The 25412-nt window shown below is 39.7% G+C and overlaps 1 protein-coding gene, 1 long non-coding RNA gene and 1 pseudogene across 5 annotated transcripts in view; 2 read left to right on the plus strand and 1 right to left on the minus strand.

Annotated features, from left to right (window-relative positions):
- The window catches only part of ITGB8 (integrin subunit beta 8), an 85802-nt gene extending 74034 nt beyond the window's left edge, over positions 1 to 11768 (minus strand). For 2 of the 4 annotated variants that reach the window (XM_036327950.1, XM_036327949.1), the window contains exon 1: positions 10365 to 11768. In XM_036327950.1, the coding sequence (XP_036183843.1) occupies positions 10365 to 10491 (127 nt within the window). In that variant the 5' untranslated portion in view covers positions 10492 to 11768. The remainder of the gene's footprint in view (positions 1 to 10364) is intronic. The other 2 variants (XM_036327952.1, XM_036327953.1) reach the window with 2 other exon arrangements.
- Positions 11769 to 11853: 85 nt separating this feature from the next.
- On the plus strand, positions 11854 to 21322 carry LOC118666146. The gene is made up of 3 exons (XR_004970864.1): positions 11854 to 12079; positions 12831 to 12920; positions 20983 to 21322. It is a non-coding gene; the product is annotated as an uncharacterized LOC118666146 (long non-coding RNA).
- LOC118666145 lies at positions 16305 to 17152 on the plus strand (annotated as a pseudogene).
- Positions 21323 to 25412: the final 4090 nt, after the last annotated feature.

Consider the following 25412-nt stretch of genomic DNA (forward strand, 5'->3'; position numbering starts at 1 on the left):
GGAATTTCCTGCCAGTCTCCCAGTATTCATGGGATATCTGCTATGATCTTCTGGATGGAGGGGGTCACATCCAGCAGCCTGCCTTGTTTAACCAACTCATTTGGACCATTGTAGGCCATTTACTGTACAGCATCCTCAAAGCCCTGGAAAAGTGAGTTTGTGCTATTATGGGTGAAGTTCTTGAGAACTGAAATTCTTTCATATATAAATAGGAGTGCCACTATTCTGGAGAGGTACTTTCCAAAGTATGTATAATTCCATATTTCTTGGCATTTTCTGGACCCCTAACAGATTGCCACTATGGCAGCTCTACAGAATTTGAAGGCCCAATTCTGGTTGGAGCTCGAATTCTTTATCGTAGAGTTAGAAGCATCTAATTTAGTCAAAGGGTCAAGACAACCCTGGTTCCATATGTGGGGTTTCTTGTTTTAAAAAATAAGCTCAAAGAAATTGTTAAGTACCCAGTGTAGCAGGAAAAAAAAAAGCTATACTATCAGGGAGTATTTTAGAAGTTGATACTGTAGGGAAGAGGCATATAACACCCAGTGATAGTTCTAACTGATCAGACATTTCTGTACTACCAAATAATTCAGTAATTTGTCCAAAAAGCCCCGATATCTGAATTCTCATAATGCCTATAAATCAATTTCTTCTCTAACAAGTCTATCACCCGGTAATCTAGTCTGCAACCATATTCTCAGAGAGCAGTGACCTCTGGCATCAAAGCTGTGCTGATCTCTAAGTAGCTGAAGGTCAGCCCTAGATATGTATATCAACACTGTATGCACCCTGACAGGGAGCACCGGGCTTTATTCTCCAGCTGTTCTATGCTGCCCTCAGTAGGGCATAGGTACATGCTCAGGAACTCCCTCCCCTGTTCCCACCTCATCTTAGTTCCATCAGATGTCACCAGCATCCTGTGGCCTGGGATCCTTTAAGAGGCATCAAGCATTCTACCTCCTCTGAATTAAGGACTCCTGCTAATAAGATTTAGTCCTCATATTTCCATTACCAATCTCAGAGGTCAGGCACTGTGATTCTGTACATTGGCTCTCACCTTAGTGCTCTGGTTCTATGTGATTGTGGTTGAAACACTTATCCAAAGAGACCTTTTATTTTTTAAAATCTTCATTGTTTAAAGTATAACATTTATCACCTCCCCATTGATCCCCTCTAGCCTGAACCTTCCCCTTGCCCCAGGCCTTACCACACTATTATCTATTATGCATAGACCCATAGAAGTTCTTCTATCTCTTCCCATCCACACAACCACCCACACACTCACCCATCACCTTCCCTCTGAGAGCAACAGTCTGTTCCATGCTCTGTGTCTCCTTTTAAACCAAAATTCAGGATGCCTGAAACTGACTCCCTTCTTGGGTGTGTTTTATAGTGTTAGTGTCTTCCAGATACATTTTCTTGGAACTTGAGCCCCAGGTATCATTTCCAGAAAGTTTTCTTTTGCAAATTATGGTCTACTTGACTTCAATTCCATAAAAATCCAAACTAAATGCACAAAAAGACAATAGAGCAGCGGTTCTCAACCTGTGAGTCGTGACCCCTTTGGGGGTTGAACAACCCTTTCACAGGAGTCGCCTAAGACCATGGGAAAACATATATATAATTACATATTGTTTTTGTGATTAATCACTATGCTTTAATTATGTTCAATTTGTAACAATGAAAATACATCCTGCATATCAGATATTTACATTACGATTCAAAACAGTAGCAAAATTGCAGTTATGAAGTAGCAATGAAAATAATTTTATGGTTGGGGGTCACCACAACATGAGGAACTGTATTAAAGGGTCGCGGCATTAGGAAGGTTGAGAACCATTGCAGTAAAGCAATACCTTGGGAGGTATTCCTTTTACTAAGAAACTGGCTAGATCATTTTTCTGCTAATAATACAGTTCTGCACAATGAGTTCTTTGTTTCTAACTAGAACAGCCAGTCCTACAGCAATTCCAGCACACCCGAAACTTTCCTGCATTCTTTGTTCTCCTGCAGTTAATGAATACCTTTACAACACTAGCTGTAGCCAGCCTGGCCTCCTAGCTCCACTCAAGCAGCCAATTAGGAACGACATTCCCTAGTTTGGCACCATTTAAGGTACTTCCTGACAACCTAATTTTGTAGAATTTTGAACTTTTAATTATTTTCTCCGTTTTGACCTCATAATATTCTGAAGTCCCTTTGAAGCATAGTAGTAATACCTCATTCCCTAAGGATGAAGCTTTCCCTTAGGCTCCTTTCCCTACCCAGTATTGGTAATAGTTTCCAGGGAATTATACTAAATATCTGGCCCTCACTGAAATCAGAAAAAATTCTGTACCTGGGAAAACGTGGTTCAATTTCAAGGAAAGGACCCTGATATGTATGCATATGGAACAACAGTATCTCAACTCTGGCTGCATTTTTCCTTCAGCATATCGTGAAATATCAAGTATTTTTGTTGTAAAAAGAACTTGGATCCAAAAACCATGCAAAAGACTAAAACATTCCTGGCAAAAAGCCACTGCACACCTCACATACTTAATAAGACATATTTCTAGTCTTCATTTTCCTGTTTTCATTACTAGTCTTTTCCTCCACTTGCAAATTAGGTCTCTTCCTTGGACCTTGGCTTGAACTAGCCTTTGGCAGCCACTGAACTACCTGGGGACTGTGAATTTTGGAGACTATTCTCTAGACTAATCAAACTGCACCAATACTGATCTGGAGTGGCAACAGACTGTCTTTGACAAATATAACAGTATTTGTTGAATAAAACAAAAGAAAACAAAACAACAAAAATACCTGGGAAAGAAAGATAACCCACTAGAGTAATGATGGCTGGCTTCTTGATAAGGCCAGCATGAAAGGCCAGTCTTTGAGACCTTATATGCTATCTTACACGTGAACTTTTAGTACTTTGACTAATAGCGCTCAAAAGAAAAGCATCTTTTAAAAGCATCTTAAGAGTATATATCCATTAAGACCACCATAATTTAACATTTCAATTTTAATTCAATTATCTTACTCTGACTTCTTAAATTAATTTTAGTTGGGAAACTTTTAAAGTAACTCAGTAAAGATAATTTTTTAAAGTAATTTATGCACTTCTTTACTAATGCAGTATATAATAAAAATACCTTTTAAAAAGCAACACATTTAAGTTTATTTTTGGGAAACATTAGGGTGGCTTAGCTTGAATAATTGCATTCAACCATCGGGTGGTCTTTGGCAAGACAAATGCATCTTTTGTTAGATATGAAAATACAACTGTAATCCCTTTCCAAAACTAGTTCATGGACACACTGAACTCTCCGTGGACCCAGCACAATATGATCTGACCCTCTGCTCTTAATCCCTCAGATCTCCTCCCTCACCTACTCACCCCTCTTGCTCCTCTCTATTCACACTGGCCCTGGTGCTCTTTTCCCAATACTCTAGGCACATTTCTGCCCCAGGACCTTTGAGCCTGCTGTTTTCTCTATCTTGACTCTTCTTGCTAATATCTATATGGCTCACTCACTTCAGGAAAGATAATTTTAACTTATGTTTAATATTAGTAGTTTCTGAGCAAAAATTGACCCTATTAGTTTTGTTGATAGATAAGACTGTTTTAATTAAATTATAAAATGCCAATAGAATCCACTTTGACTTTAATTACATTTTTCTTTGGTATGCAAATTAAAGAAATCCTTTACACACTGCTGCCTTTACAAATTGCTGCCTTTACACACAGCAATTTACTGTGAAAACAGAAAGGAGGTCACATTAACATTGGTTTTTTAAATTGAAAAATAGTCCTTTTAGTCCCTGAAGGCAGTATGGTAGTTTTTTTTTTCCTACATATTCATGTACTTATAGATAGTCAATATAGGACAGCTGAATGATTCAGCCAAATTTGGCTACTTTGTGTCCATAAAATGTTCTTTTCTGTGTCATGTTTTAAGTTAATAAGAGTTTATAAAAATAAAACTAAATCTAAAATATGCATATACTAGACTCACTATAACACCATTTACAAGAAACTGTAATTCAGTGTAATCAGTATATATCTTAAGAGCTTAATAAAAGGCATTTAGTTAGAGCTATCTTGACATGAGGTAGTTCTTATGCAATGATCTCTGGTGCTTTCATTGCTTGTCAACCTCCCAATAATATTTAAATTAATAGGAAGTCTGCTCCTAACTTTTTTAAGGCCAAAACAAAAATGCATATTGTTGTGGGCATAACAAGACTAAATATTTACAACCCAGGCTAAGAAACCAGTAAGTAAAATAAGTTCTGTTTTCCTAATATACATTTATAAAGCCCTAGAAGGCTAGGTCTGAATTTAGAATTTCACACTCCAGATTTCTGGTTGAGAACTGGGCAGTGTGTAAAGGATTACTCTCCATTCCTTGATCTGCCCCTCTTCTTCTCACTTCTAGCTTTATCCTATATTAAAAGTTGCCTATCACTTACCTGCATGGACATTCCTGCCAGCATGGCCAAGTTCTGTATACTTCCCCTTTTCTAGGGTTTTGGCCTATGGGTGGCAGAGTGATACCATAGTATGTCCCTGAAAGTTGTCTTGGACTATTTGGGCAGAGAATTCTGGAAATGATCTAGAAGAGGTTTGAAGTCTCTGGAGAGGTATGCCTCATGGATTCCTTGCCTGTGGGGAGAGGCAGAAAAGGATAGGGATCCCTTTACCCCTGAAAGATAGTTTGTAATAGTGATTCAGAGTGCAGAGTCAACCCCAGAGGTCTGAATTCTGGTTCCATTACTTGATAGTTAAGAGATCTTGAAGAAGTTATTCAATGTCTCTTTAATTAATTTACTTGCCTACAAAATGGGGAATAATCAGAGTATATACCTCAGAGGGTTGTGGGCATGAAAATATTTATTTTCATACAGCATGTCCAGGAGGGTGTCTGGCATAGAGCAAATACTTCACAAATATTAACTATAGTCAAACCCAGAACAGTGCCTGGCACAAGGATGTAAGTGGTTTAAGAAAATTTGAATGAATAATTATTTAAATGGATTAGAATAGTTTGTCTTTTTATTACCTTTCTTAGTGTTTGGTTAAAAATGACTACAGACCTAGCCAGTTTGGCTCAATGGATAGAGTGTCAGCTTGTGGACTGAAGGGTCTTGGGTTCAATTCCAGTCAAGGGCACATGCCCAGGTTGCAGGCTCGATCCCCAGTGGTGGGTGTGCAGGAGAGGCAGCCAATCAGTGATTCTCTCTCCCCCTTCCTCTCTGAAATCAATAAAAAATATTTTTAAAAAGACTACAAATTCCAGTTTATATAGCCCAAATATAAATCAGTTTTAAAATACGTATTGAGGTAAAAGGTCAGGATTACTTTTTATAATTAATTTTCAATGAAAATAATTATCAGAAATTTTGAAAGAAAACAAATTTGTAAAAAGTAGATTAAAAATTAGTGTTTATTTTGATCTTAGCTAAAGATTTGCCTACAAGGTCAAGAGCCTGCTTTCTGGGGTGGACTGAGAAGGCAGAAAACAAGTGTATTATTGTGTTAAACCATTTATAATAGAACCTGCTTTTATAGGAAACTACTAGAGGCCTGGTGCATGAAATTCGTGCACTGGGGGGGGGGTGTCTCACAGCCAGCCTGCACCCTCTCCAATCTGGGACTCCTTGGGGGATGTCTGACTGCCTGTGGGATCGGGCCTAAACCAGCAGTCGGACATCCCCCTCACAATCCGGGACTACTGGCTCCCAATTGCTTGCCTGCCTGCCTGCCTGATTGCCCCTAACCGCTTCTGCCTGCTAGCCTGATCACCCCCTAACCACTCTCCTGCCAGCCTGATCAACGCCTAACTGCACCCCTGCCAGCCCAATCGCCCCCAACTGCCCCCTGCCGGCCCGGTCACCCCCAACTACCCTCCCCTGCTGGCCCAGTCGCCCCAAACTGCCCTTCCATGCCGGCCATCTTGTGGCTGTGGGCACTGCCATCTTTGAGGGTGTGACAGTCAATTAGCATATTTCCTCCTTATTGGCTGTGGGTGCCGCCATCTTTGGGGGTGGGGCAGTGGATTAGCATATTCCCTCCTTATTGCCTGTGGGTGCCGCCATCTTTGTGATGTATGAGGGTCAATTAGCATATTCACTCTTTATTAGAAAGGATAGTTCTTAAAGTGCAAATTCTAGTGTGAATTAAATAGATCAAGGATGCCACCAAAGTGTTACCCTGAACTACAGGAAGACTGATTTACCACCTACTCACATGAGGAAGAGTATGAAAGGTGCAAGCTTGAAGGAGAAATTTGGAGATATGTTAGGATAATTCTGCCTTTAGACATACAGTGGAGATGTTGAATAAGTTTGCTATACCATCTGAAGATTAGATAAGAGGTCAGGACCGAAGTTGTCATCATAGAAATGGTACTTAAGACCCAAAACTGGGTTAGTCCACCTGAGGACTTAATAAATAGCTATAAGAGAAAGTCCAGTCCAAGGACTGAGTCCTGAGCCACTCCTACATTTGGAGGTTGGGACATGAAGAACTGACACCAGAGATAGAGAAGGAGCTTAAACCAAGAGCATGTGGGTCCATGAAAGAAGTGCTTTGAAGGAGGGAGTGGTCAACAGTGTTAACTTACTGACAGATAATAGGATGAAGACTGTGGCTTGGCCCTGGGATTTGGCAATAGAGAGCTCACTGTGTTTTTAACAGAATAGATACTGGGAGAGGTGATAAATAAAGCCTGATTGCAAAGGTTTCAACAGGCAGGTGAGGAGAATTGGAGACAGCAAGTATGACAGCTCTTTCAAGAATTTTGGCTATAGCAGAGAGTGAGAAATAGCAGAGGGATACTACAGCGTGTATGGATATGCATACGCTGTAAGTGATCCAGTAGAGAGGAGAAGAAATGATGATTCAAGATAACAACCCCTCCAACAAACCCTAACAAGGTATACTTTCTGTGATTCCATTGGGTTAAAGAAATTAGCATTTAGTTGGGGAAGTAGATGCATTGATGTTTTTTCCTTCTTCATATACATGCATGTCAAAAAGCCTGTTACATAGGCATATTTTAAGAAAAATATTTTTAATGGAGCCATAACAGAACCATTGAAAAGTAAGTGGTTAAAATTGTCTTTGCTCCAGGCCCTCACTTCTGCATTCCTCCCATGAAAGATAATGAAAAATCTTGTGGCCCTAAAATTCAGCTAAAACAATTCATGCCCTGGGATTAATGAGTGTGTTACTTCTCCAGTAGTATTTTAATTTACAGAAATATTTAGGATAAAATTATATAAGCAATTACTTCAAAATAATCTCGTTGGGGAAAAGAGATAAACTGGGTAGGGAGAGAGAGAAAAAAAAGTTGGCTCTGAGTTGATAGTTCATTTTAAAGCTGGGTGATGGGTATATGGCAATTCCTTATACCATTATCTCTTCTTCTGCATGTGTTTCAAAATTCCCATAATATAAAGCTAAACATTAGAAGAAACATAGTGTCAATACCATGCTTAATCTAAATAAATCCATTAAATGGTGAAATTTTAGATAATTTGGTAACAGGTAAATATTTGGGGGCACAGGAATTTTTTTGGCTTTTTCTAATCTTATCAGTTATTTTGCTTTTATATACAATACAAACTTATTTTTTACTCAGAAGGTGTCTCAGTTGCTTTAAGATAGAATTAATTTGGATTCCTGTTGCACAAATAATTTGAGACTTGGTTCTCTTAAACAAAGGCTTGGTTCTCTTAAACATCTTCTCACTTTAGGTAACCATAAAAATACTTAAGAACACTTATGTTACAGAATATGTTCTGAGGTAAAGTAATACTACAGTTAAAAAACAATGATAATCTAGTTGGTTATTACTTAAAAGAATAAATAGTTGATTATACACAGAAGGTGAAATCACATAAGGTTCGATTCCTGGTCAGTGCACATGCCCAGGTTGCGGGTTCTGTATGGGAGGCAACAGATTGATGTTTCTCTCATATCTCTCTCTCTCTCCCTCTCCCTCAAATCAATAAAAACATATTTTTAAAAAGTTTCTAACCTTTCAAAAGTAGCAAATGTAGAAACAACAGTGTTGCTACCTTAAGTCTTCAAATAGTAACCACTAGGTATTCTTTAGTGCAAGGGGTCCTCAAACTACGGCCCGCGGGCCACATGCAAATACAAATATTGTATTTGTTTCCGTTTTGTTTTTTTACTTCAAAATAAGATATGTGCAGTGTGCATAGGAATTTGTTCACAGTTTTTTTTTAAACTATAGTCCGGCCCTCCAGTGGTCTGAGGGACAGTGAACTGGGCCCCTGTTTAAAAAGTTTGAGGACCCCTGCTTTAGTGTATTCCAGTTACTCATTAATCACTCTTTAGTGTTATTGTTACAAGAATTGTCAGTAATTTCCACCAGGGAAAACTGAATAACAAAGTCCAATAAATTTCCTAGATCAGAAGAATATTCAGATTTTATTAGTAGCATTCTTCTTACTCGTGATATATTCATTAACAAAAGTTCACTATGTAATTTGGGACCTATACATTCTACTTCAAAAACTAAACCCAAAGGTATGTTGTTGTGCAGCTTATGGTTTCTTTTGTATGGCTCTAATGCCCTCAACGATTCCTTGGTGTAAACTACTGAGCAAGGGAACAAGATTTCCTTTGTAACTGATACCTAAATTTCTATTCTGCTTTAAGCGTCTAATTTGCACTGTGAAGACATATAATTTGAGCCTTGTAGCTATATCACAAAAGTACAACAGTTTATGCTGATCTCTAATTTTCTGAGTTGTGCTGGCTATAATTTAAATTTTTTGCATGTTTTTAACTGCAATGCAAACCAGTATACATGAGAAACCTTTGTATATTGACAGAGGCTGGGAAAAAGATGCCTTGTTCTGATTTCAGATAAGCATTCCCTTTTCACAACAGCAGGTGCAAGGGAGCCCATTCATAATATTTGCTTCAAGTCAGTTATAGTTACTGACTGGAAATGCATTGCTATTACAGGAGAACTTGACTAATCATCACAAGCCCAATGAATAAAAATTATTACTATTATTAACAAATTCTAGAGGCAAGTAGGACTTTTTCCTTCGCCTACAAATTGGGGACATAATATATGCTGTTGACACAATTTTGGTCATTTTACTATTGTGTATCTGTTTACTAAATCTAGAAAAACACTATGTCACTTATTAATACAGGATGGAATTATGCTCAGTGGAAAATTTTCTGTAACAAATGCATGTTCCACTTAAGAGATAATTGATAATGAATGTTATGCTTTCCTTTGCCTTAAGTTTCACTTATTTTTAAATCAACACATAAGGCAAAAAATAACCACAAGATAAAAATTTACTCTAATTGCTCTCATTTCACATAAGTGGGTAAATTCCTTTTGAAACACATATGAGACAACTATATAAGCAACCAATAAGTGAAGCTAGCTGGATGTTTCCATTAGAAACCCTTATTTATAAGGTTATGACTTGACCATTTTAATTAGCTTCAGGCAGAAACTTGGCACACCAGTTCAAAGCATTGGAGAAAATTTTGGTCTACAAAACAATTATAATTCTCCTTCAACAGGAGAGGTCAGAGAAAGGCTCTAATAGAATTTAAGGACTGGATGGCCACACACAGATAAAGTAAATTAAAAAATAAACTGCAGCAATAATCATTGCCTTGGCAAAAATAAGTGTTTTGCTTATGTATAAAACCAGTAAGAACGCATCCTAAATTGATGATTATTACTATTACTTATACTGTGTTTGCTAGTAACCTAGTAATGTCACCTAACATTTGCATATAATTCAAAAATGCCAAAATGCTTTTGCACTTTTAATTCATTCAGGCTGAGCACTGTGACAGAAGAAACTTCTATGCTGCCATCCTTTTCCTTCATGTCCCCAAAAAACAGAAGACTCACTCCTGTTACACCCATTTATCCTCAGCCTTGAATCAGATACAGGCTAGTTATTAGACCCACATGCTAGAAAGATGTGGAGCATCTTTAAGGATGCCTTCAAGGATGGGGCAGAACCCCTAAACTGGCTTCTGTAAATACCACTGTCCACACTTCCAAACGTCCATTCTATTACTGCTTTCCCAACATCCAGGAGCAACACACAGTATCCCCACTTATAATTAGTGATTGATGTCGCTCCAGGGCGTTCATGCTTGACACCTGGCCTCCCTCAGGCCACATGTGATGGGGGATAGTGCCACATACCACCCTTCTGAAGTTCTACAGGCAGATGGAGGAGACTGACACCCGGCCACTTAACTGGCCGGGATGCTGCTCCTCAACCCTTGCAAGACCTTTGAGGAAGAGAAGAAAACAAAACACACACACACACACACACACACACACACAACTTACCACTTTGGCCCAGTCCAAGAACAACTGACAACACCCAGGCCGCCCGGAGGAATGGGGTAGGACCGGGCCGGCAGTTTTGAAGGCAGACAAATGCGGCAGTAAGAAAAGCCAGGGCCGAGCAGCACATAATGCAAAGCAGCCCACACAGCGCCCGCCGCTTGGCTGCTCTCTGGATGCGCGCTCGCGCCTCCCAGGCGCACCTTGGGGCCCGCGGACCAAGTGTCGCTAGGATGTTTCCAGCAGGCCCGGCAGGCGGACCCCGCGACTCGGAAGAAGCGGTGCAGGTACGCTGGCCCAGGCACTGCTCGGCATCTCAGGGCCCCTGCGGCCCTCCCAGCTCGGCGCGGTGGGTCCCCGAAATCTCCGCGAGAAGCACCTCCTCCGACTGCCAAAGGCTCGGGGCAGCAACGCGAGCGGGGCTCCGCAGCCAGCTCTGGGACAAAGAAAAGAGCTTTTGTTTCTCTCCAGCCGACGGGAATTCTGCTGCATAAATCAGCTTAGCGAAGAGCCAAACACAATCAAACCCAAACAAAGCCCGAAGCTGGGGGGAAAAACCAGCCTAATGTACATTCACTGGGTGATGCTGCATCTGTGGGAGGGGACGCCAGAGGGGAAAAAAGTCAATGTCGCATCAATCAGCGAGAGCTTCTTCCACAGGTGGGCAGGGAGGCCAACTCCACTTAGTTGCAGCTTTGCAGGCTCGTTAGTTGACCAGAGGACAAAGTCGAAGTGGCAGCGTCCTTGCTGGCCGGGAGGAAGCTTGGGGCGCCAGCAGCCAGGGGAAGCGGCTCCGGGAGCGCCCTAATAGTCCCCCTCGGCGCTGGCGGACTCAGAGCAAGGCATCGCAGCTCCCGGCTTGGGTAGGAGTGGAGCGCACCGCTGCGGGGGTGCTAAAGCCCGGCCTCGGGGGGCGGGAGCTTCGTGCCCTCGTTCTCTTGGCCTCAGTGTACAGCTCAGATGTCCGGCCGTCCAGAGCCCAGGCTGTTGGCGCGCTCAGGGGTGCACCCCGTGAGGATGAGAGGGAGACCAGTTGGTGGGGGGCGGTGAGGTGTGGCCCTGCCCGGGCCCGCGGGTGCCGGGGGTAGGGGGGTGACTCCCTATGTGCTGATAGTTGGGCGCGCTCAGGGCCCTGAGTTGCTAGGAAACCGCCCCACGCTATGGAGCGCCCGGCCCCGGCAGCGAGAGGCTCGGAGGCAGCTCGCTGCAACAGCAAAAGCTCGGAGTAGCGTGGGCGGGACATTAGTGAGGCATGAAGTCACCGCGGCCCACACTCGCTCTTTGTTTTGCTCACTCCAGCTCTTTCTCTCCCCCTTGACTCTAATGGTTGCCATTCCCATAGTTCACAAGAACTCCTGAAGTGTAGCCGCACAACAGGAATCGCACGCCCTGTTCTTTTCCTTCTCCTCCCCGAATTCCTGCTCCCTAACGCTCGCCTACCGGGTGCAGAGGCTGGCTCAGCGCAAGCGGCAGCTGCGCGCAAACCCCAGCCTCTCGCCCCGGGCTCTGCGCACTCCTTTGTTTGGAGATACTCAGTGCTCTGCAGCTGCCGCCTGCAGAGCGGAGTCCCGGAGCCTCACCCCACCTCCAACACCCTCTGTTCTGGGAGCGCTCGCTGCCTACTTTGCTTGCAGTCAGGAGCTCATCCTTTGCCCCACCCCAAGACTGTCCCGCGTCTCCCCAACACTTGGAGAGGTGATCCGTCCAACCAGATTAAGGTGAAATATGCCGGAGTTTCCAGTCTGCAGGAGCTGCACTAGCAGCTGCTGGCTGAAATTTCTCGTGGCTCCTCCACTCGGAGCATCAACCCTGGGCTGGGCAGCCCTGCTCTTTACAGGGTCTGGTGGTGGCTCTGGGCATTTGCTAGTTTACCTTGGGTCTTTTGACCTAAAAGTCAACTTCCCAATAAACAGAACAAAGAAGTTACAAAGGCCGGCGAAACAGGGGAGAGAAGCAGCGAGGGAGGGAGGTGGGATGGCATTTCTGCTGCTTGCAGATCAGAAATTTAGGGCCTGCAGGGAGGGGTGTTTTGCTGGGCAACTGTGGGGGAAGCCATGCGCCTCCTTGGGTCCTGTCACTAACAGGCTAGGCCGAGGGAGAAAACGCAGTCCTCCGGATTGAAAACAAGGCACTGTTTCCAATCAGACCCAGAGTGATGCTTCCCTTTTACCTCTAGGGGCAGGAGTGGTTCGCCCTGGTAAAGTCTGACCTCTTGTTTCCCACTAGCTGCCTGCCAACCTCTTTCAAAGAGCAGCCTCCCCTTACCGGCATCAGACCCCTCCAGCCAGGTCAAGGTGAAATATGCCGGAGTTTCCCTCTTCACTTGCTTAATAGTTTCTGTCTCCATATTTGGAGTAAAAAATAAGTAGGAGGCGTTCTCTCTTTTTTCTTTCTGTTTTCTGTTTGTTAACTGAGTGAATGGAAAGTACCTGATTAATAAACCACAACATTGAAACTCCCCCTTTTCAGGTGTGGACTGCACATTGAAGCCCACAGAATTAGCTAAGCAGACCAGGAACCCAGTTGGAAAATTACAAGTGCCCTGGATCTACAAAGCAGGTTTTTTTTTGTGTGTGTGTTTTTTTTTGAGAGCCCAAATGAATAATTCAAACCTGAAAAACTGGTACTTGTAAGCACAGTTCCACTATAGGCAATGTACTCTAAATATGTACAGTGAAATCCAGCTCAGCTTCATTATTTATTTTCTTTCCTTAGTTCCAACTTGGAACAACTCTAGTTTTGCTTTTCGTGGTCTTAAAGGAAAGGCCTGAGAAGTGGCTGGATGGGGAAGAGGACTTGAAATTTGAACACAAAATGAACATATTCAAACTCTAATTAGTACTCTTCAGTGGGGTAGCATGTATATTTTCCAGAGATTATTTCACAGTCCAAAGGAATGCAGCCACCCTTGAGACAGTGCAGTGCTATAATAAAGAAAAAAAGCCATAATCCCTATAAGGGTGTATGTGATGTGCATTCTATATTGTAAAGAAAGACTTCCACATTTTGTTTTATGAAGCCCAGGCAAATATATGTCGGGATGCCACTTTTATGGAGTTGTTGGAGAAAAAGCACAGCATCATTTATTACCACTTCCCAGTTTCAAAAAGGTTATAATCCGGTTATCAAAATAAAATAAAACAGAATATCCCAGTTGTGAGGCTGTGATCCTTGTAAGTTATTTACAAACAAGTTATCTGTAAATTTTGGGCTATAACGTTAAAAGTGAATTCTCTCGAGTTCTGCAAATAATCTGTAGAGTTTTCTTACAGTAAATATAACTAGTGGCCTAGAACAAAAAGTTTCCTTGTTTTTAATAAATGCCACCGGTCACCACAATTCATTCTTTTTCCTGTAAGAAAATGTACAGAATATTGTGAAGAAATGTGATATTATCTTCCTCATATTACCTGAAAAATTCTAACAGAGAGAAAAATGTTCCAGATTAATTCCTGTCTTTATGTTGTTCTGCTGTCTTGCTTTGAAATTTCTGACAGCTAATTTTTCATCATTTGTGATAATGAGAGCAAATGAAATTCACAGATAGTGTAAAAGTAGTAACATTTTAGCTATTCATTCCAGCCTTCCTATCATCAGATTCTTTTAGTTGTTAATAAGTCATAAAATTAGATGAATTAAGTTTCTTTCCTACTACTTTAACCTTGATTTCTCACTAACTCAGTTTATGGTGAGAATGAATAAGCTATAGAGGAATCACAGGAATGAGAGAAACAGCTGGGAGACTGCCCTTTTCCTGTGTATTCAGCCTTTTAAGTAGATTTTGTCCAAATTATTGACCTCATAGTTACAGCTAAAACCATATCCACATTTTAATATTACAGATGCTCCTCAATTTATGATAAGGGTATGTCCTGATAAAACCATCGTAAGTTGAAAATACCATGTCAAAAATGCATTTCATACACCTAACCTACTGAATATCATAGTTCAGCCTAGTCTATTTTAAGCATGCTCAGAACACTAACATTAGCCAGTTGGGCAAAATCACCTAACACAATGAATACACTGTGGAGTATCATTTGTTTACCCTTGTGATGGTGTGGCTGAGTTCAAGCTATGGCTGGCTGCCACTGTCCAGCATCATAAGAGAGTATCATACTGTGCATATCACTAGCCAAGGAAAGATTAAAATTCAAAATTTGGAGTATGGTTTCTATTGAATTCATGTTGCTCTCACAAAGTTGTAAAATAAAAAAAAATTGTAAGTTGCTTCATCGTAAGTTGGGATCATCTGTATCAGAAATTGGTATCAGAGATATTTAATAGGTTTAACAGATATTCACAAGTTGTCTATAAGCTTGTTTCATCCATAGCTCTTAGGAGATGATGAAACAGCCCAGCCTTTGAGATGTGTTATTGTGACTATGACTTCAAGCTTCTTCCAATGATAAGGAATATAAGCCAGTAAAAGTTACTTTTCACTGAAATATTACGTAAATTACTGTTCTTCATACTGTGGACTGAACACTGCCTCCAACATAACTATCTATAGAGTGATTCCTTAGTTCTATTTCAGGAGTTTCTGGCTTTGTAGATCTGGTGTGCATTATTATGACTTTCTAAAATGGTTCTTTATGCGCTGAGGTTTAAGAACCTCTCCCATAATGGATTAATACAGAGATTCCTGAAAGGCCCCCTGTGTGATTATGGACAAACATCAGTATCAGGTGCAAAGTCAAAGAAAAATGAATTGCTGGAGCCAGTTCTCTTCCCAGGTTATTCTGTGGATGATTAACTCTGAGATATTAGTGTTTTAGGCTATAAAACTTACATAATTAAGTTCGGGAAGTGCTGGGTTAAAGATAAGTGAAATCATTTACTGGAGGATTTTTCCAGAAACTTAAACAGGCCGGAATGCAATTGGATTCTTCAAAGGAAGAACCCTTTATTCGGGGAACATTTCACAGGCTAGTTTTCTATAAAGTACAGTGGTGGGACTTAATCCTACTTTACAAATGTGGAAACTAAAAACCAAGTTGGTGAGGAGACTGACCTCACTTCAGGAGAATTACTGAGCAGCAGGAATCAGAGCTCTGATTTCTTCTCTATCATCTCATATCAATGATGACTTTTGGTTTCAAGTAACAGAGTCAGACTGCGTCTGCCATAAGTAAATAGCAGTATTGGCCATAAGTAAAAAAGGAAATTATTGGAAGAAAATTGGGAATTTCTAGAATCAGCAGGAGGCTGAGTGACCAGGATTGAAAAGGCCAGAAACCAAGGGAGGAGGTATAAGCAATAGCAGTATTGGCCAGGTAGCGATAATGCTTTCTAATCATCCCTTCATTTTTGGACAGCTGGTTCCAAGTTTCACAATCCTGGTTGGGAATGTCTAATTTTCAGAACCTTGGTCACTTACCAGTCCCTTGGCTTACTAGGGGTGGAGTGTGAAGAAGAGGAGCTCTTCTCTTTGGCTTTCTCAGTGGAAAATCTGTTTCCCAATAACATGACATAAAATTGTCTTAGGTTAATGAAGGGAGCCTTGCAAAGTGACAAACACTCATTACTCACATATCCCAATTTCCACATGCTACAGCTTTTCATTACGGTTGGATTTTGGGTAATGATGCAGCTTTAATTTAGCTACCCTGCCCACTAACCCATGCTTTGGTTAGCAGTTCTAGTTATCTTCATAGGTACTTTTGAATAAAACATTTTATCTATGCATAGTTTCATCCTAGCTTTGTGTTATCCTTCCATAGCATGCAGCAAACTAATGCTTATTTAGCCTTTAACTCATTATCAGAATGATTATAGAGATGTGGTATCTGAACTAATTTTTTAATTTACGTTATTTATTGACCAAGTCTGCAACAGATGCTTTGTTGACCCCACCCCCCACCCCCACCCCGCCACTCCCCCTCCTCCCCGTGTCCCTTCAGGCACACTGCTTCATTCCACACAGCTAGAAGTGCAGGGGAATGAACACTTCTCAACTAAGGACCGGCCGGACAGGAAGTGGGGTATAAGTACCCTAGCTCCCTGGCTCCTTCTTTGGCACCACCTTGGGTCTTGTGTTCTACACCAGTGTATCTCACACTATTGTTGGACCAGTGTTTTATTTTCAGTCCATCATGAATTGTTACTTTAAAAAATGAATTATAAAAAAATGGCTGTCATCTTTATTCCAGAAGTGGCTCTGAGGGGGCACACGGCTTAGTGTGGTCTTTGTTAGCTTTCACCATGGCGTACCGTGGCCAAGGCCAAAAGGTGCAGAAGGTGATGGTGCAGCCCATAAATGTCATCTTCAGATACTTGCAAAATAGATATCGGATTCAGGTGTGGCTTTATGAGCAAGTGAATATGTGGATAGAAGGCTGTATCATTGCTTTTGATGAGTATATGAACCTTGTATTAGATGATGCAGAAGAGATTCATTCTAAAACAAAGTCAAGAAAACAATAGGTCGAATCATGCTAAAAGGAGATAATATTGCTCTGCTCCAAAGTGTCTCCTCCTACAAGTGATGTAATGAAGTGAGAAATTATTGAAAAGCAATATAGTTTTATAGGTGTCCTTTGTTGGGAGAATAGTTCTTACCTGTTTATTCATATTGGCTTACAATACCCTTATGTTACTACCAGATGACAATAAATGATGTTGAATTATTTTTATTAAAAAAAAATGAGTGTCATAAAAGTATCAAATTGTTATAAAAGTTTCTAAATATTTACTTTTACTTTTTATACATTCTTTATACTGAACCAGTCTCAAACAGTTCAAGGACTGGTACCATCACACAATACATTTTGAGGAAAGTTGAGCCCCTTTGTCCCAGGTTCCTTATAGGAGTAAGTGCAATCGCTCACAGTGATAACTGTATTCAAGCATATCCTCTATTGGATGCCTTTCCCTCCCTCATTTCCCCACTGCTTCCTGGTATTTCCTTGTCTCAGGGTCTTCTAGAATCTAGAGGAACCTAATGAAGACAAGTAATTAAGGAGCCTGGAAACTACTCTCTGGTGTCCTCCATGTGTGAGTTTGAATTTTATTCTTGTCTAGCAATAAGGCAACCCAGAGAATAAAAAGCACTACGGCTTTGGAGTCTGAAAAATATTAATTTTGAACCTGCTATTTATTAGCTGTAGAACCATGAGAAAATTATTTAACTCCTTGTGCCTCGGTTTATTTATTTATACAATGATGAAATTAAAATAACTACCAGAATCGAAAATTAAATACCAAGATACTTCCCTAGCTGGTTTGGCTCAGAGGCTGGAGCATCAGCCAGCGGAATGAAGGGTCCTGAGTTCGATTCCGGTCAAGGGCACGTACCTTGTTGCGGTTTCCTCAGCCCTGGTCTGGGTGTGGGCAAGAGGCAACCAATCGATGTGTCTCTCTCACATTGGTATTTCTCTCTGTCTCTCCCTCCCTCTCCCTTCCATTCTCTCTAAAAATCAATGGAAAAATATCCTCAGGTGAGGATTAACAAAAAATAAAGTAAAATACCAAAATAGCACTACACTTCTATTAGAATGGCCAAAATCCAAAACATTAATAGCACCAAATGCTGGTGAGGATAGGGAAAAACAGAAACTCTCATTCATTGCTAGTGGGAATGCAAAATTGTATAGTCACTTAGGAAGACTTTTGTGGTTTCTTATAACACTAAACACCTACCATATAATCTAGCAATTGCTCTCCTTGGTGTTTATCCAAAGGAGTTGAAAACTTATATCCACACAAAAATAGAATCTTTATTCATAATGGCCCAAACTTGGAAGCAACCAAGATGTCCTTTCATAGGTGAATGGATAATGAACTGTGGTACATCCAGACAATGGAATGTTATTGAGCACCAGAAAGAAATGAGTTAGCAAGCCATAAAAAACATGGAGGAACTTAAATGCATATTGCTAAAGAATATAACCCAATGTGAAAAAGGCTACATACTATATGCTTCTAATTACATGACATTCTGGAAAAGGCAAAAAATAAAGAGATAGTGAAGATGTTTGCCAGAGTAAGGGTGATAGGGATAAATCAATGGAGCACGGGATTTTTAGGGCAGTGAAACTACTCTATAATACTACAGTGGTGGATACATGTCATTGTACATTTGTCAAAACCCATAGAATGTACAACATCAAGACTGAATTCTACTGTAAACTATGGCCTTTGAGTGATAATGATGTGTCATTGTAGGTTCATTCATTGTTACAATACTGCTTTTATGGGATGTTGACAGTGGAGGAGGCTATATGTGTGGAGGAGTAGGAGGCATATGGGAACTCTGTATTCAATTTTGCTGTGAACCTAAAACTACTCTAAAAAAATAGTCTATGAAACACACACACACACACACACACACACACACACACACACTACCAAATAAGATTACTGTGAGAATCAAAGTGGAGGTCATTAATGCAACATTATAGAATTCACCATATTTTTTCTCAAAGGTTTTTGCAATGCTAATTTAGATTATTTAAATTTCATACTATAAACAACATTGAAAATGCATAAATGCTTATTTCAAGACTTCCATATTGTCATAAAAATAACATCAAATATCTTTGCTTTGCTTAATACATAACTTTCCTTTTCTGGTAACTATACAATTCTTTACCCACATTGATAGATGTAATGAGCATGTCTTTATATAGAAGCCTGTAATCCTAGCATTCTTTATGACAGTCTAGTTTTATGTCTCCTTAATCAAAGCAAATTGTTCCACAATCGTTTTGGCCTGAAGTCATCCTTGTACAGTTTGACATAAAAGCTTTACTAATTTGTACATGATAGAGATGACATACTTAATACTGCCTTTTATTTACAATTTAACATGTTTAAACTTATATGTAGTCAGGAGGTTAAGTAAATATATATGTTTTAAAAATTACTACTTTATTGCTCAGTACTCTGAATGTGTAGCAATTTTAAGGATCCACGACTAGTTCTCTCAACTAAAGGTATCAGCAGACATTATAAATACAACATTTCACTATTGACATAGTTCATCTGTTGAGCCATGGTGGTATGTGAACTGATTTGCACATCATTATACTGTTAAAGGTCTTTGCAAACTTCAATAACTCACAGTGAGTCCACGACTAACATTCCCCCTTTCAGCATTTTCTCATGATCACATTGCCTCTGGAGAATGAAGTCATTACAAATTTTAAATTATTCTAATCAAATTCACATGGTATTTTTATTCTTGGAATGCTTCCATTTTCAGCCCCCTTCTCCAATTTCAAAATTACTTCATGTTTCACCTTGAAGAATGTGACCTTTTAACATAGTGAGGAAATTCTTTGTAAATTAGGCATAGGATATTCAATTTAAACATCCATTTAATAAATATGTAAATATTTATTGAACATTTAGTATGTGTAAAGTGATAGGTCCTATGGAAAATACAAGCATCAGTAAAACTCAGTCTTTTCTCAAAGATATTATTTTACTTAGAAGTAATATGTAATAATAAAAATAGATGACTAAGTTGGTAAATAGAATAGGTCAGAAATATATTCTAATATCAGTAATAATTTAACATTACACAAAATATACTTTGAAATCAATGCAGAAGGAATAAATAATTTAATAAATGCTGTTGGGACAATAATTAGCTACTTATAAAACACATTAATTTAGAAAGTTACTTTATACCAAAATACATTCATGATGGATTAAAGGGCTTAGTATAAAACTATATATATATATATATATATATATATATATATATATATATAATTTTTATTATGAATAAAACTTTTTCTAAATGTGAAAATGATTTATCCAATTTTAAAGAACAGATGAACAAATTTGATGATTTCTTTAAAACTTAGATGTTTATAAATATTTCAGAAGCAGATAAAAGTACATACCATAGAACATGTTCCTACAACTAAATCAGAAGACGTCTCCAGTAGATAAATGGGCAAAGAGCATGAGCATATTATTCAAGGATAGGGACTACAAATACTTAAAACCTGGGAAAAGTTCAGCTTCACCAGTTTTTAAAAATATTAATTTTAAAACTGAGATGAAAGACTTACCCATTAAACAAACTTCAAAATGACAGTACTTAATGCTAACAATAGAGGGTTGAAATAGGAACTCATTTATAGTGGAATGGTAAATTGGCTTTCTTGCAATCAGTTGGCAACATGTAATAAAATCTTTAAAGTATTTGAAACACTAATCTTATGTCTGTGAAGTTTGTCCTCTAAAATTCATAAATATAAGAATATTTTTCTAAAGATGCACATTTCAGTATGATATGCAATCACAACAAAAATGTGATTGATATTTTCCATCAATTGAAACCTTTTCAAGTTAAAGTAGCAGAGATTATTAAGTTTTTCAGTGTGTCCTGGGTATTGTTGTTCTGTCTTAGGGATGTATGCTGCCTAACCCCTGTCTTTTATTAGTTAACAAATTACATTAAACCCACCTCAGTGAAAGGTCTCTAGTCTTTTCGTTTCTATTTAAATATTTTATTGCTCCCTTAGTTCAGACTTTTCCTTTTTTTTGAACATCCCCACATTGCCAGGAGAGTTTTCTTCTGAGACACAAATCTAACCTTATCCTTAAGAAAACAACAACAACTTTCTATGGCTTATCTTATGCTTTTCCCCCAATTTTTCTGCAGGCCCTTCGCATCAGCTATGAAACCATAAATATTCTGGCCCCACATCGTATTTCCAGTATTATTTTCCACGATATCTTCCTTCCCTCTGGCCAACTCCATCTACCCTGCTCTACAGAACAGAAACTGATTTTTTATAAGCACTTTCCCTTGCCTTTTCATTGGTTTTAACCTCATCTCAGCTGACATGATTTTCCCCCCTTTCCTTCTCATTTGTCCTGTTTGATTGTCAAGAATCATTTATAATGACATGCCTATAAAAGCTTTCTGAATTCCTCTAGGCATAACTACAGTGTCTTTCACTTTTAAGTAATCTGAAATAAAAAGGTTTTTATTAAAAAAAGTAATGTGTTTTTAGTATAGTAAATTTGAAGCATATATTGCAATTTTCACGGTGAATTTTATTTGTTTTTTTAAAAAATGGAGTTTTGCTCATACTGGATTCACCATTTTTGTTGTTAATATGCAGGTTGGGGCAAACATAAGTTTATAGTTGTGAGGATGCTAAACACAGAGTTTATTCTTGTGTTATTCTTTATTAATTTTTATATTATTTGCCATATGAGCAACTGTAAATCTACTTTGCCCCACCCTATAAATTCTTCATGAGTATCTTTCTATGTTATGTGTTACTATGTACATATATATATATATATGTACATAGTAACACATAACATAGAAATTCGTGCACTGGGCGGGGCGGGGGGGGTGTGTTCCTTAGCCTGGCCTGCACCCTCTCACAGTCCAGGTCTCTTGCAGTCCAGGACCCCTTGCTCCTTACTGTCCACCTGCAGCCGAGGCAGGAGAGGCTCCTGCCACTGCCGCTGTGCTCGCCAGCCGTGAGCCTAGCTTCTGGCTGAGTGGCGCTTCCCCTGTGGGAGTGCACTGACCACCAGGGGGCAGCTCCTGCATTGAGCATCTGCCCCCTGGTGGTCAGTGCGCATCATAGCCATCAGTCATTCTGCTGTTCAGGCAATTTGCATATTAGGATTTTATTATATAGAATTCCCTAGTGAGTTTGTTGTTCAGTTTACTTAAATACTCTCCTTGATTCCCCCAGATTTTTGGCATACTCAAACTGGGTAGTTTGAGGAGAATTAATGAAAGGACTATTTATAAACATGGGGACAGGGTGTTAGTGATAGTGCTGTATCCTTGAGTTAGAAACTGTGGGGACACATATCACTATTCTTAAGCTTCAGAGGGCAAAAGAAGGGTGCATTACTGAACCCCAGAGATATTGAGTATGTGAATACCACCTGACAAGCTATGTCACCTTTGTTCAAGAGTCATAGCAAGTCTGAAATAAACTACCCCTACTTCATTCTTTTCCACTTTTCTGATTTCCTATCAAGACACACTATTGGTCAAACCCATCCCTAAGCCAAAGGTTTGGAGCCATAGATGGAGTCCAGAAAGGCTGGACCCTCAGGCATAAAGAAAGCAAAAAGTAGTGGGAAGCTGGTGCACAAATGAAATATACCTGGCATGTTCTTAGAATGGGAGGTGGGTTGTTTATCATTTTGACCATTTTATTAATAAACATATTTGCATGAATCTGTATTTAAATTCTCAAATAAGATTCTTTTCTTAGGAAAATTATTTCCAAGGTGAAGTTACTGGATCTAAAATTTGATACATTCTCAAAGTTTCTGATACTTCCTGCCAAACATCTGCTTTTCTGAAGGACCCAGAAAAATAAGGATTACATGAGTTGATGAGAAACTTTGCCTAGTTAATATCCCAACCCTGGGGAATGATTATGTCCTTGGAAATGGCATCTTAAGGCAGGCTCCAAGCAGGAAATGGAAAGTAGTTAAGCTGGGTAATTAAAACCTACAGGGAAGGTTTTATGGAAGGGAACAAGTGATAGGGCATATAACAGTGGGAAGTCGTTAGTACCCTTGGCTTGAAGGGTCAAGAAGAGGTAGTATTGCAAGGAATACACGCACAGAGGGCACAGGGAGCTGTATAAAGACAGTCTCCAGATAGGAAGAAGGGAGCCAATCAGAGAACCAGCAGGGAAAGAGCAGGGCAAATAAAAGTCCCGATGTCAATTTCTTTCTATCCTCCAATCTCCTGCCAATGCCCCAGATGGGCCAATCCCAATGGAAGCCAGAGATAAGTAACCTCTTAATGCAATCTATACTGGCCAGCATCTTGGGACACAAAGGGAAAAGAAGGGAAATGGATGGTCAAATGGAAAATATCTAACACATTTCACTTTAAGAGCGATCAGATGGCCAACAGAAAGGAGATTGGCTTTATTAACATAGCTATAATCTATCTTGGCAAGATTAGCAAAAGAAACATAATAATTGCTCCATAGTCTAAATTTCACACCTTTACCTAATAAGTGTTTGTATTGCGGCTAGCTAAGGTCCCTTGCCTCTCAAATATACCCTCGTTTGCTTGGATTCCTGGATCTTCTTGACTAACTGTTAAACACAAGTTTCAGAATGAAATATGAACATATAAGTTTTGTTAGGCCCTCTTGCTATCTGCCTATAGAGTCGTTTAAAAATTGTTGGCTTTGCCCTAGCTCAGTAGTTCTCAACCTTCTGACCCTTTAAATATAGATCCTCATGTTGTGACCCAACCATAAAATTATTTTTGTTGCTTTCTCATAACTGTAATGTTGCTACTGTTATGAATCGTAATGTAAATATCTGATATGAAGGATGGTCTTAGGTGACCCCTGTGAAAGGGTCATTCGACCGCCAAAGGGGTCACCACTCACAGGTTGAGAACCACTGACCTAGCTGGTTTGGCTCCTTGTATAGAGCATCGGCCTGTGGACTGAAGGATTCTATTCTGGTCAAGGGCATGTACCTTGGTTACAGGCTCAATCCTGGTCCTGTTCTGGGTGTGTGCAGGAGGCAACCAATTGCTGTGCCTCTCTCACCTTGATGTTTCTCTCTCTGTCTCTCCCCTTCCCTTCTACCTTCTCTAAAAATCAATGGAAAAATATCCTTGGGTGAGGATTAACAACAAAAAATTGATAAATTTTTGCCAATTTTATTAAAATCAGAAGATTTCGCCGAAACCGGTTTGGCTCAGTGGATAGAGCGTCGACCTGACCTGCGGACTGAGGGGTCCCAGGTTCGATTCCGGTCGGGGGCATGTACCTGGGCTGCGGGCACATCCCCAGTGGGAGATGTGCAGGAGGCGGCTGATCGATGTTTCTCTCCCATCAATGTTTCTAACTCTCTATCTCTCTCCCTTCCTCTCTGTAAAAAATCAATAAAATATATTTTTAAAAAAATCAAAAAAAAATCAGAAGATTTCATAAAAGCCTACTTTCAGCTTCTCTTGAACAATCACAATATTGGGCACAGCTGGGCCTACATTTCTGCAAGGCAGTGAGCTGAACTGCATGACTGCTGCCACATAAGAAGGAACCCAGGCTCTCTAGTTGCCAGACTCCTCACTACACTCAGCTGTATATTTGAGTTAGTTTCCATTTCTCACTGCGAGTATGATACTGCTTTTCATATACCTAGGCTGGGTTTGTTCATACATGTTAAGTGCCTGAGTCCTGTAGACATTTAAGTTTGCAATCCCTTCCTAGTGTCTGTCTCATGGACAAAGCGGGCAGTGCCCAGCTTCTGATTCTTTTTGTTTCCTTGGGATCAACTGAACATTCAGTATCAAAGCAGTAGGAACTACATGATGGCTAATGGGATGTGACGTAAGTAAAATTACACAATCTTTTCACAATTCCTTTCACCAAATAGTAATTACCTGTTACCTGCTCTGTATCCTGTCCCTCACCAGTTTCCATCGTGCCTCTTCTCTCTGTGTTTTATTTTGCCTGCAGAAAGTCATTTAGAATTATAATAGCTTCTCTCTCATTAAAACAATTTATTTTTATGAAACTAGACCCTGACCAGTTGTTTTGTGGTCCTGGAACTATATAATAATATGACTGTCTATTGTGGACACCAAAGACAGTATAAGATACTAATCAACATCAGATTTTATCATTTACATGCAATGTTCAGTACGACATTAGGCCTAGCATCTTTAAGGAACTACTTATAAATACTCTTTAAAGTATTAACGGATAAAATATAACACAACTTTGAAGAACTTAAAGGTTCATCTTAAATATTTTACCCAGATATCAAACAATATATTTCTAGAGAAGGGAGAGAAGTACCGACTTGAGGCAATTGCCTCACGACCTTCCTTTAGAAAGATACCAGAGCTTGAAAAATCATCCCCAAACCTTATTCTTTCTTGTTCTTTCCTTATATATTTAGGCCCTAAGACAGAAGATTCAAGGAACTATTAGAAGACACATACATTTATGTTTTGAGGAAGGTGAAAATCAATTTTGCTAACCAGGAACCTAATCCTTAAGACTAAGCAGGATTCATAGAGATACAGTTCTTGGTAGGACATGCTAGGTTAAGTGAGTGATTAAAGCT

Source organism: Myotis myotis, unplaced genomic scaffold (genome assembly GCF_014108235.1).
Source record: "Myotis myotis isolate mMyoMyo1 unplaced genomic scaffold, mMyoMyo1.p scaffold_m19_p_11, whole genome shotgun sequence".
In the NCBI taxonomy this organism is placed as follows: Eukaryota; Metazoa; Chordata; class Mammalia; order Chiroptera; family Vespertilionidae; genus Myotis; species Myotis myotis.